This window comes from Eubalaena glacialis, chromosome 12 (assembly GCF_028564815.1).
Source record: "Eubalaena glacialis isolate mEubGla1 chromosome 12, mEubGla1.1.hap2.+ XY, whole genome shotgun sequence".
Taxonomy (NCBI): domain Eukaryota; kingdom Metazoa; phylum Chordata; class Mammalia; order Artiodactyla; family Balaenidae; genus Eubalaena; species Eubalaena glacialis.
This window is the reverse complement of record NC_083727.1, coordinates 104,914,670-104,928,091: the sequence shown is the minus strand read 5'-3', so window position 1 is coordinate 104,928,091 and position 13,422 is coordinate 104,914,670. Positions and strand designations below refer to the sequence as shown.

The 13,422-nt window shown below is 34.1% G+C and overlaps 1 protein-coding gene across 4 annotated transcripts in view; it reads right to left on the bottom strand.

Moving 5' to 3' along the window:
• DOP1A (DOP1 leucine zipper like protein A) overlaps window positions 1–13,422 on the bottom strand; it is a 109,870-nt gene that overhangs the window by 51,765 nt on the left and 44,683 nt on the right. For all 4 annotated transcript variants that reach the window (XM_061207539.1, XM_061207541.1, XM_061207538.1 and 1 more), the window contains exons 7-13: window positions 9,702–9,801; window positions 8,849–8,958; window positions 7,808–7,916; window positions 6,482–6,602; window positions 4,166–4,285; window positions 2,309–2,423; window positions 1,366–1,599 (exon numbers count right to left, since the gene is read on the bottom strand). In XM_061207539.1, coding sequence (XP_061063522.1) covers window positions 1,366–1,599; window positions 2,309–2,423; window positions 4,166–4,285; window positions 6,482–6,602; window positions 7,808–7,916; window positions 8,849–8,958; window positions 9,702–9,801 — 909 coding nt within the window. The remainder of the gene's footprint in view (window positions 1–1,365; window positions 1,600–2,308; window positions 2,424–4,165; window positions 4,286–6,481; window positions 6,603–7,807; window positions 7,917–8,848; window positions 8,959–9,701; window positions 9,802–13,422) is intronic.

Sequence of the window (13,422 nt, the reverse complement as noted above, 5' to 3'; positions counted from 1 at the left end):
GTGAATGTTTTCATTACTATTTACTAAAAAGTACATGTAATATTATAAACCTGAAAGCTTTTAAATTGCTGATTTTTCCACACCCATTTTATAGGTGTTTAAATATGTTACTAGTGCCAGACATTAAAATTATAGTTGACCCTGAGCAATGCAGGGGTTAGAGGTACCGAACCCCTATACAGTCAAAAATGCACATGTAACTTTTGATACCACCAAAACTTAACTTCTAAAAGCTTACTGTTGTCTGGAAGCCTTACTGATAACATAAATAATATATTAAAACATATTTTGTATGTTACATGTATATCTATGTATATTTCATGCATTCATGACATACCTAACTTTTTCTTAATTTTTGTGATTTTTCTAGGCTATGCGGTTTGTCTGAGAGTTTTTTCAAATTGTCACAAATCTCCAAACAATTTTCCAATATATTTATTGGAAAAAAAATCCACATATAAGTGGACCCACTCAGTTCAGACCTGTGTTGCTCAAGGGTCAACTGTGTTACAATTCTGTTCAACATCATAAAGTAAGCGTTAAGAATCTGGAAGACTGAGGAGAGCAAAAAGGTTCTGGATTTCAAGAAGAACATGTCAAAAATTTAGTGTATATATATGAAAAGGACCAGTAAAGTTTGGATTATAAACCTGCTTTTTCATAGGATAGTTACTAGCAACATGTGGCTATTGAGCTCTTGAAATGTGGCTGATCTGACAAAGAAACTAAATTTTTTAATGCAATTAATTTTAATTAAAATTTTAAAAGTGATCCTTAATTTAGTTCCGAGAAAACTTTTAAGCATGTTTCGAACAACCTAGGTATGTGAATTTAATTTTTCAAATGTAAATTTTACGAAATTAAGTATAGATTAAGTACTTCTAATAAAAATTTAGTATTTGAATGTGCTGTAAGCATAAAATACACAGTGTAATTTTGAAGACAGTACAAAAAAGAATGTAAAATATCTGACTAGTATTTTTTATGTTACATCAGTTTTATATTGATTACATGTTGAAACGGTAATATATTATTAGCTCTAATGGGCCAAGTAAAATACAATTAAAATTATTTTCACCTGTTCTATTTTTTTTTTTTTTTTTTTTTTTTTACTGTAGCTACCAGAAAATTTTAAATTATATATGTTGCTTGTGTTATATTTCTTTTGGAAAGTGTGGATATAGACAGTTAAATTGCACTAGAGCCAAAAAAAAGCCTACAAGACGGTCTACTGCCACAACACTGGGAACTAGGAAAGATTGACGAATATTTAAATGAGTATGTGTTAAGTGATTTTAGTTAGAAATTGTTCTGCCTTGAAGAAATATAATTGGTCTAGTACCAAAAATAACAGCAAAATGTTACCTTTTTGTCTTCCCACTCCTTGACTGAGTTGTTCTGCCCACTTGGAAACTGCAACACACCTCCAGTGCTGGCAGATAACAGAGGAGGTTGAACCTTGCTAAGGATCTTAGAGCAGAGCCTGAGAGAATCTGTGAGTTCAGTCAAGTGCAATGTCTGGAGGTGGCTTGTCAGGGCAGATATCATCCTGAGCAGCAACTGGGGCAAGTGTTCTGTCTGGATTTCAATATAAGTCTCCTGAAAATAAAAGCGAAGTGACAAAAGTTTATACAGTGTATAACTCCAAAGTTATGTTATTTAATTTTTAATTTATTAATATATAAGAAAAAGAAATAATTTTACTCATATGTACCATGCTCTTAATTAACATTGTATGGTCATTTATTATTAATGACGTAAAATTTCTATTCCCAAATTCTCAATTTAAGTACTTCGAAGCATGTACTATAAAAGAACCCCAGTTTTATCTGTTACATTACTGAAATTATAACATAACAAAAGTGAATACAATCAGTTAAAAACAAAACAGGCTGAACGTCATACCTGACACAGCACCCTCATACTTCTAGTAGGCTTCAAAATGAGAAAGCAAAGAATTGAGGAGAGAAAAGGGGAAAAGATTTCTAACAGTCTTCATTTAATAGGATCATTAATGAATACAAATGCAGCATTAGACTATTATATACTAAACATGTAAGACTTCAATAACATGCAATTATGAAGTATATTCCATGTATTATATAAGAATTGTATATGTATTATATATAATGTATGTCAGAGGACAAAACACTTCAAAAATTTTATTTAAAATGCTATGCCAAAAGGGGGAAAAATCAATTTAATTTTAAAAATGATATTTATTTGAAGATGAGGTCTATTTCCAAAATGAAATATTTGAACAATGTTATTACATTTCCTCAATATTTTTTCACCAAGGTGATCTTACCAAAGAAACTATATCCAACAAAAAATCCACCAGTAAGCAGAAATTGGTCAGCTGTAACTCAGATGAGTCATTAATATCTCCAGGCCCAATCTGAAGTCTGGCATGCAGTGTCCTCCTAAAAGAACAAAATTCACTTTATCAAGTATCCTATCAAGTGATGTGAATACATGTGATGACATCATTGTTTTTTAAATGAGTCATGTCAACATTGGGATGCACATGGTTAACTTCTTGTGATGAAGTATGTTCCCTTTCCCCTAGGACACTACTGTATCTCTACATGGAAAATTCCCAAAGCAAGATTCCTAGGCTGAACCTCTCCCTATGACACCCATCCTGAACTTCCAAGTGTTCTGGTTGGTTCTCTCTATTTGGGACTTATTTCCTATTTCTCCCACTACGGATCTCATCTCCTAGTTAAAATGGACTATTTGCTGCTTGGTTTCTAACCTCAGGGCCTTTGTTCATACCAGCCTGTCCCCCTGGATAGGCACCCTCTCCCAGCCTCATCCTCTCACATCCAGAATGCAGCCATCCTTCAAACGGTACCTCCTCTAAGAAGCCTCTTCTGATACAAGTAGTAGAGATTATTCCTCCAACAAATCTGTGCATTAAATCACATTAATCCTATCTGCCCATACACTGCCCTACACCCTGAAGACACAAAGTAAGAATATGCTACAGTCCCTAGCCAGCAAGAAATATAAGCCTATAGACAAATAACGTAACAATGTGATAGGGTAGGAGAAGTTGATTCTGATGGGAGATTTGAGGGAGTCATAGAAGGCTTCTGAAAGGGGGTGACTTTTTTATAGGACCTTACCAGATGGGCTAGGGAGAAGAATATTTTAGAAAAAATAACATGAATGAAGGCTCAGCAGCATCACTGAAGGCTCAGTTAATGTTGTTCAAGGAATAGTCCAGGTTAGCTAAAGAAGGGTATATGTGTATGATTGTGAATGTGAAAACAAAGTGGAAACCTGGGCCAGGGCCAGGTGGTGAAAAGACACCCACAATTCCTCTACATTCCTACCACATCTTAATCTCTCTCTTAAGGCACCCGTAACCTTTAAATTAATACAGTACTAGGAATACGCATGAGCATGTCTCACTTGTTCCTGCTGTGAGCTCTTTGAAGACCGGCACTGTCTATAAGTCTAGCATAGTGCCTTTCCACTGGGTGCACAGTAGCTGTTCAATGAGTAAGCAAGCAAGTTTCTAAATCATTAAAAGGGGTTAATTTTATATTTTTAAAAGACTTCTAATCCTGAGATCATAAATGCTTACTTGTTGACTCTATGCTCCCAAGGCTTGAGAGGTTAATCCGCTGCTGAGAGAATTTGGTCTAGAATCCAGACAGATATTCTACCCAGGTTCACTAGTATTACTGGGTTTTCAGAGCATTTTTTAAGCTTTACGACCTAAGGAGTGGATGATAATATGGGCTGGTTCTATGTTTTTAAAAACATAAAAGTGACCAAGGACTTTTTTGTTATTCAAAGTGAGAAGCATTTTGGGAAAGTGTGCTGAGGCACCAGCCACAAATTTGCTATTTTCTCTACAACAAAGAAAAACTGGATTACTATAGATTGGAGAGGGAAAATCTTTCATCTATGCTGGTGACTGAATAACTCATCTCTAAACTCCTTTTCAAATCTAAGATTATACAATCAATGATTCTGTATTCTAGAGTGACATGGTAGAGACAGATTATGGTCATTAAATGATAGTTGTCAGTAGTAGTAGTAAAATGTATAAAAGAACATTCTTTTCATTAAACTCAAGAACTTAAAAAAAAATAACAAAGACTGGCTTTGAATGCTATTAAATGAAAATGAATAAAACAGTTTAACGTACCTACAACATTCTTCAAACCAACGTGCAACATAATCCCACATATAATAAGGCTCAAAGGAATTAAAGAGAAGGTTGGCAGTTTTAATCAGTTCTGCTGTTTTCTTATTTTCCCTTAATTTACTAAAAAAAAAAAAAGAAAAAACAAAAACTGATAAATATAACATCTACTTTTTCAAATTTAAATGTGAGTGGAATGTTGTTAGGGGAGTACATATTCCTAAGTATTTGCTAGAAAACTTGCTAGTGAGAATATTGCAACAAATAATTTTTATCTACTGCCACTTTATCACTTTATGTGTAGTTATTTTTCCAAACTTGAGTTTTCATAACTCAAATGTATGATCAAGATCAGAACTTCACCTTGCATAAGAAAAATAGCTGCGCTTCCAGCAGAAGAACAGGTAGTTCTTTTTGAACTATTTTGAGAGCCTGATGGTGAATTTGGCATTAAATTCCTTTGTTTCCCTTGGCACATATAAACTGAGTGGTGATGTTTTTTTTAAATTAATTAATTAATTAATTAATTTTTGGTTATGTTGGGTCTTCGTTGATGCGTGCGGGCTTTCTGTAGCTGTGGCGAGCGGGGGCTACTTTTCGTCGTGGTGCGCAGGTTTCTCATTGCAGTGGCTTCTCTTGTTGTGGAGCACGGGCTCTAGGTGCACGGTCTTCAATAGTTGTGGCATGCGGGCTCAGCAGCTGTGGCTTGCGGGCTCCAGAGTGCAGGCTCAGTAGTTGTAGCACATGGGCTTAGTTGCTCCGCGGCATGTGGGATCTTCCTGGACCAGGGCTCGAACCCGTGTCCCCTGCATTGGCAGGCGGATTCTTAACCACTGCACCACCAGGGAAGGCCCGGTGATTTGATTTTGACAGCCTTGATTCTGAAAGAATTTTATCTGCTTTCCTGTACTATTCAGGATTTGTTTGAGAAAGGTTAAGTTTATCTTGGTGAGTTTCAATCAAATTATTATTTTTAGCTTGAAAAACAATAACAACAAAAAGAAGTAATACTGTCAATAGCCACTCTTACTGTAATTCCATCAGGGAAAAATAACTTCGTTATTTCAAGTGGGAGCCCTCTAGCCTATTAAATACCCACCTAACTACCATCTCCTGTCACCCTTCCTAACAATTAAAACAATTATTTTTCTATATAGTGATGTACTGTCAATATAACTAGCATGTTATAGCACAAAAGGCTAATTAAATACTCTATGGGACAAAATAAATTATCAGGCAGTGTACAGAATGAAACAGAGTACAAGGTTAGTCAATATTAACTGCTCAAACAAAAATCAGAGCAGATTATATTTATCAGAAATCAAAAACTGTCTTAAAAAGTTTTAATATATAAAAGTATGCTTTAGGAAAGCCCAGGTTATCTCCAAAGTGTCACCAAGGTGACACTAATAAAATGCAAAGTGAGAATTCCCTGGCGGTCCAGTAGTTAGGACTCTGCACTTTCACTGCTGAGGGCCCAGGTTCAATCCCTGGTTAGGGAACTAAGATCCCACAAGCCATGCAGTGCAGCCAAAAAAAATTAATTAATAAAATGCAAACTATGTAAAAGAAATTGTTGTCTTGGATCCTTTTGTCATAATGATAGATGAGACTGGAAAACAGGTAGGCTCCTTAAAGTAGAAAAGAAATGAAAAAGTAAGACTTTGTCAGCATGTATCTACCACTGACTGAGAGAAGAGGATATGCTAATGTTATATGACTTCTCCCAGGGATTAAAAAAAAATGTGTATATATAAACACACACATATATACATATAGAAATAATTTGAAAGAAGAAAGAACCATCACTTGAAAAAAAGTCTTTAAAGAACGCCTAGTGCCCCCTGATTCAGTTAATTCTGTGTTCCAAGTCTTTTTCTGATCTATACTTTGGTCTCCTGAGTATGTCAAGGCACCAAGAGGGCACTACCCCATGCAAACTACCAGGCCTGGTTACCAAGCAAGGTACAGCTTTCATTATTAACTGACATGTGAAAGCTAATCTCTTGTGAGTTTGATAAGCGTGGATGAATTCCCTGGAATCTATATCTTCACATTAACTGCTAAAATTTAGTTTTCTAAACTGGTGAGGTTGAGAACCAACCCTGGAAGGTGGTGGCATTGTACACAGCACTCATGCTACACATGTCTGTTTGAAAGGTCAGTGCAGTTAATTATGAGAGTTCACATTACTAAAATATAGTGATACTTTAAATCAAACTCACTCATTCACAACACAAATTTCATATAGCGATGTCTACTTTACGAATGTTAATAAAGGAGGACCTTTGTGTCACGCTTAGTTTTTTGGTAAGCCACCTGCTTAACTGAGCGTGATCCTTGCTGAAGGGTGGTTCCATCTGAAGATCCAGTTCTGCTTTACACTGAGAATATAATGTTCTAAACACTTCAATGAGGACATCTTCTAGAATTACAGGTCCTAAAATTAATATACATATTAAAGACAACAATTAATATTACAAATCATGATTACCCACAAATTGGCACAATTAAAGTATGCTTTAAAACAAGTATTTTGAAAAAATAATGTTTTTTCCAGAAGTGAAACTAAACTTCACATCCTGAGAGGCTAACAGTAAAATAGTAAATAACTGAACAAATGTTTATTTAACTACATAGGTTGACTTAATAGAAATTACAAAATCAGGGAAATTGGTTTTGCCAGTTAATAGCTCTATTAGCTTGGACAAGTTATGTAACTTCTTTGAGCTTTAGTTTCTTCATGCAGAATGAGGATAATAGCAAACTTATGGGACCATCAGTGTAAGGGTTAGGAAAAATTCTGTAAGATGGGTAGCATGGTTCCCAGAATATAATGAGTATTCAATGAATGTAACTTATATTACTATTATTAATTAAAATAATACAAAAGTGCAAGTGCACAAGGCTAAACTTTACTGCTATAAGAGATGCCAATCTCCTCAGAAAACTTCCTGAACTTCCATCTATTACCACATAATAGAGCCACTGGTACAACTCAAGTTATTTTTATATTTAAATTTTTTCATTTTTCTTTTAAGAGTTGGTGAGAGAACTTATGCATATTTGCTAAAACTTCTGCACATAATTTAATAAAACTACATACTTTATTATTTCACTTTATCGTTGTTAATATTTTCAGTTTTTCTTAATTTCTGTCCCAGGTGCCGTAACTATCTTTCCCAGAGATCTAGTATATAAGAAGTACACAGTGAAGAAAGGGAAAACACATAAAACAAAGCGGATGTGGGGAAGAAGGTTGAGGGATGTGACTAAAATATTTTTGCTCAAATCCTTGAATTCTGGGAACTATAAGACAGTCATGACAGAGCATCAGTGTTTCGATTTCAGTACCTTAATCAGGATTAAGAGGAGCTTAGATAGCACCTTTAAGGTGACTCCTCTGCTACCTATGTAGTACAGGGTAGACATACGATAACATACCAGCTGAATGTACATCTGTATCTTCTTAATGTTCTAGAGTGAATTTTAGGTGAGAAATTGTTGAGAACCTGTATTTAAAAGGCCACCTCAAAATACAGCAATTTTTCTAAGTAATGACTTTGTCTTATTTTTATCATGAAGCAATACAAAACAACCACATATGATCTTATGCCCTAGGATAGTTAGGATAGTATATATTACCTAGCTCAGGTTTGTCCAGTAAACTGATTAAAATACGAAAAGGTTTTAGATCCTGCATTAAAGTGCTCTCTTCTCCAAATCCATTCACTTGTAAGATCCCCACCATTGCCTTCAAAGAAGAAAAAGTACATTAGTCATTTAAGTAAACAAATTCAAAGATTTTTTCTTAAGAAAAATATTTTTATATACAACCATATGTAAACAGAGATTTACATCTCCTATTGCTTTTCTGAAGTTCTTTTGCTGAAGTTGGCTTTTTTCCTCTGCTAGGGGGAAAAGAAAAGTTATATTCATTTCTCTTGACAGAAGAAAAAAGGGCTTAACTTTTCCACCTTTTTTTCTAGAGAAAATGTAAAGAAAATCTAGAAAAATAAATTCATGAATTATTTGATTTCCTAAAAGATAAAAATGTTCCTCTTGACTGTCAACATGCCCCAAACTATCACTCGTTATCATGGCAGTATCTACTATTATGCAATTATTTTCCCATTAGTAACTCAAAACTGTATTCTTATAACCTCACTTATTTCAAACTGTTTCAGATACCATGTACTCTCTCAGTTTACGATATCTTGAATAAATTTAATTGAAGTAAAAATAATATGAAATAAGCCTATAGATCATTTTAATATTTCCATTACAAAAGTAGTTTTAACATTTAGATTCTTGTTGCAACCCAAATTTCCCTAGAATTTCAGAGTAAATAACACAGGTCCTGGCTCATTTTTGGAAGAGCTCCAACTTGCACAAGGCAGACAGGTGAGAAGCTGCAACTACGTTGTGATGAACTCATGAAAACAAAGTAAATGAAGAAAAAGATCTCAGGACTGACACAGAAGTGAGTCTAGCTTACTATTACTTACTTATTTTATTGCAGCCATTTGCTTGTTACAGTCATTCTTAGGAAGTTTGTGAGTCTTGTCTCCACCCCTTCAACTGTAAATTAATTCATTTAAGGCAGGACTCTGTCTTATTTGTTATTTGTTGAGTAACTACAGTGGTCACGGAGTAACCAAAAAATAAAATGAAAGCATCCATTACCTGAACCAACAATTCTTTTGAAAAGGTAGTGAAATAGTAAGTGGCGTGTTCTTCAGGATTGCTGTGTCTTGTGCTTCTGGGTCCTATGATAGCACCGTTGTTATCAAAACCTCCATGGAAACAAATTGTAAAATAAATTAAAATGGAATTCTTAAAACTGTTGTTCACTAAATACCAAAACAGCAAATCTCTCAAAAACAGCACTAAACACTTACCAATTAGTAGCCCAATCAATGTCAGCAAGAGAGATCATTTTAGATAGTTTAATAAAGGGAAACCAGTTCAATACATAAGTGAGTATCATAGTAAACTTCCAGAATTATCTTGATTTTTTGAAATCAGTGAAATAACTGAAGATTCAGAAAATTCAAAATAAGTTATATTGTGTCTTCTCACTCTAGGCAGTAAAGAGTTGTGAAGACAGGCCAAACACTCACAAAAAGTATGGAAGAACAAAGTGTACACAATATTTTACTGCCTGAGTGGGAGACAGGTACCATGTGTGGGACAGTAGTACTAGTCCTGATTCCTTTCAAGTTTTGGATATTATGCCATTATTTTGATTATGAATTTATCCTTCTTTGTCTACATACTTAGAGTATAACAGCCTCAATTTATAAGGGGAAAAAAATCTTGTCAAAGGGAACATGACCTATAGATTAAAACAGCTTCTTCAACTAAGAAGCTTTTGAGATTTCTTCATACCATACACAACTCATACTGTCTTTATTTTGTCTATTTAAGTAAACTTTTAGCTTCTTAATTTAGGACATACATAAACTTGATAATACTTATGTATGGAAAATTTCCCTTCATCCTTTCCTAGCTAAGACCACACACATCAAACACTTACCGAGAAGCCAGGCATAAAGTCTTCGGTTCAGGGACATATCCCTCCTTAATACTACGTGCAGGGCTGCTGACAAGATCCTTATCATGTCTGGTCGAGTGGCCTGCAACAGTTGGGAATGTGGTTGTACTTAATCACATACAAAAATATATTACTTTCTTTCCTCCTTAAAAAAATAATACCTCACAGGACATTCAGAACTTGAGGGTTTATGAGGTACTTTCATACAACATTATCTCATTTGATCTTTCAAACACAGGAATTATTACTTCCATGTTACAGATTAGGAAACAGAAAAGCTGGATAACACAGCTATTTAGTTGCATAGCTAAAACTATAACTGAAATAGTTTAACCTCCATTTTAAAGTTCTTTATCCTATCCAATATTAGCAAAATCTGTCAGAAACAAAGAAATTGGAGCCAGAAGGGACAGACACAAGAAAATAATATGCCTTTAGTCTTTCACATTCGTAGTGGTGTCAACTGACTATAAATAAACTGTTCAGAAGTTCACTATCTTCATCAATTCCAAGTCTTTCATTTCCTGTTCTTTTTAAAATTTTTATCCTGTAGTATTTCAAACATGGAGAAATACAGAAAATATAATGAACCCTTTTTGTAACCATCACCCAGCTTTAACAAATCTCAATATCTTTTTTTCATTTTACTCCAGGTCTTTTAAAGAGAAATAATTCACTTTTTTCTTTGCCTCTTTCCTAATAGCCTTAATTAGATGTTTAAAATATGATTTACTAAAGGAGATCTGGTTTCAGCTAAAAGGGTTCAAGTTAAAAGAAAAAAGGAAAGCAGTTAATTAAATTGCTGTCAATTTTAAGAATATTACTAGATAATCACTTTAGAATAAAATTTTGGAATTTGAGCATTAGAAGGTACGGTAGAAATCACCTAGTCTCACAACCACTTTAGAATAAAGGACCAGAGCCTCACAGGGCCTAAGTACTTAAATGCCTTGTTGGTGCCCAGCTGATAGAGAATGCACCTCTCCTTAATCAGACTACCCACCTTTTTACTACACCATGCTTTTTGACAGACAGTATTAGAAAGGAATTCACCCAACCTGCTTATTTTAAAGGAATCTTAGAGAAATAATTGACATGTTACAGAACACAGATCATCAACAGCTGCCAAAATACGGTCACTCATCTGAACACAGATGTCTTCTATTCACCTAAGCAATTCTCAAACGGTGGTTCCCAGACTCCTGGGGATCTCTAAGAGCCTTTCAGGAGGACCACAAGGTAAAAAAAAAATTTATAAAACAATACCAAGATGTTATTTGCCTTTTTTGATGTGTTAACATTTGCTCTGATCATGCAATAGTGGGTAAAACTGCTGGCATCTTAACACAAAAAGAAGCAGTACCAGAGTGGCATCCACTGTACTTGTAGTCATTGTTTTTTTACTGTTACGTATTTACAGTAAAAGTCAAAAACAAAAAAAGAAAAAACAGTCAGTTTCACTTAAGAATGTCGATTAAACAGCAAACATTTATTTTATTAAATATTGACTCTTGAGTACCTGTCTTTTAATATTCTGTGTAATGAAAGTATACATAAAGCACTCCTACTGTACACTGAAGCATGATGGATGGCTCGAGGAAAAGCACTTGTGTGACTATTTGAATTGTGAGGTGAACTAACAGCTTTTTGTCACAGAATACCACTTTTACCTGAAAGAATGACTGATATGATCTATGATTATGCAGGCTTGGACACCTGGCAGACATTTTCTCAAAAATAAACAAAGTGAGCCTGTCACTTCAAGGAAAACAATTAATACTCATTGTTACAATAAAATTTGAGCTTCCAAGAGAAAATTAGAATTTTGGAAAATTTGTATTTGGCTTGAAATTATATTGAATTGAACTGAATTGGCTTGAAAGCTTCCCAATACCTAACAAACTTTACTGAGGAGATCAGTGGTGATACTAATAAATGTGATTGTTGCTGTGTTAACACTTGGGAGATATGCATAATTCAGTAAAACAACACTTTCCAAACAACCAATCATGATGTTACAAAAGCATGTATGGGTAAAAGATCCATTCAAAGTGCAAGACAGACCAGTGGATTTTAATGAAACACACTATGAAAAGTTCATTGATATGGTTTTAGACTTCATATTACAACTAATTGTTTTGACAACTATAGCTTGTTGAGTTTTGGTGTAGTATCAAAGAAAAATATACTATTTTAACAAAAAAGACTATTGAAATACTCCTTCCTTTTCCAACTAGTATCTGTGTGAGATCAAATTTTATCCATATACTTCAATCAAAAGAAAAAAATCACAACAGAGTGAATGCTGAAGTAGATACGAGCATTCTTCTTTCTACTATTAGACCAGACATTAAAGAGATTTGCAAAAAATATAAAACAATGCTAATCTACTAATTTTTTTTAACATGTTGGAAAATACTCTCATAAAATATTATTTGTACTCATGTGATAACTTTGTTATTATTTTAAATGAATTAGTAAATATTTTAAAATTTGTCAGTTTTAATTTATAATATGATAAACATAGATAGATCTAACCTACATAAGCAAAAGAATTTTTAGGATCCTCAATATTTTTAAAGAGTGTAATGGGGTCCTGAAACCAAAGAACTGCTGATCTACCTATTTAACCTCAGATATGTAGGTCACAGATATTGTCACAAGATATGAAAAGTACTAATGTCTTCCAATCTTATTTTGAGAGAAAAGCTTACTTTCCTAAGAAAGTAAGAAGTCACTTCTTGATTACTATTGACACCACTACATATTGCTAATATGGAAAAAAATTCTATTATAATCTCAATTAAAGGTCTAACTTCTAGAGATTAGGGTCAACTTTCCATAAAATTAATAAAAAGAGTCTAATAAACTTGTGAAGTGCTAACACTCCTAACAGCAATCACTCTTTTTGGGATAAGGTAATGAAGGCTCTCTTAAATTACCATTGCAATCAATACTTGTTATGAGTTTATTACATGCAAGACATGTAAAGGAGGAAAGTGGGGAACAAAGATTACTCTGTCATGATCCTTTGATCCTTTTTCTCAGGTAATCTAATAATATGGTATAGTAATGGGGGGGAAGAGTATTAGAATTGGGTCTGGGTGGAGTATGTACTTTTAAAAAACATATTCAACACAGCTATTGTTTTCATAATACAAATTACATGAGGAAGGCAGAGAAAATCTTCTTGGTTGGTAGGGATACAGAGGTGGTAGAGTAAGAAAGTACTGAAAGAAGCTCAGGCTGAAAAAAGGCTGAGAAGTACTGGTCTAGTGAGATTACATTGTTCTTCTCAATTTAAGTCTACCATGACTTAATTCTTTAGATCTTGCTGAATCATCTATCAGTATACTGAAGGACTAATAGCGTTGAAAGTTTGAAAGGGAAGAAAGCAATGGGAATGTTTAAGAGTAAAGGTTAATACGTTTTTTTAATAAACATTTTAGGCTTTTGAGCCACATATATTTCTTTGCCATAATCTCCTTTGTTTTCTTTTATAAGCTTTTTAAAAAGTAAAAAATCATTCTTACCTTGCGGGCTGCTTGCCCACCTCTCTACTGGTAAGTTTAGACTACACTGATATGCCCCAGCAGCCGTTTCTGTGAAAAGCCAGAGGCAGAATAAAGGCCCCTGGCTTAAGGATGGCAAGTCTTAAAATAGAAACTGGGGGTGGTTTATGTCCCACCCCTATAAAAATACT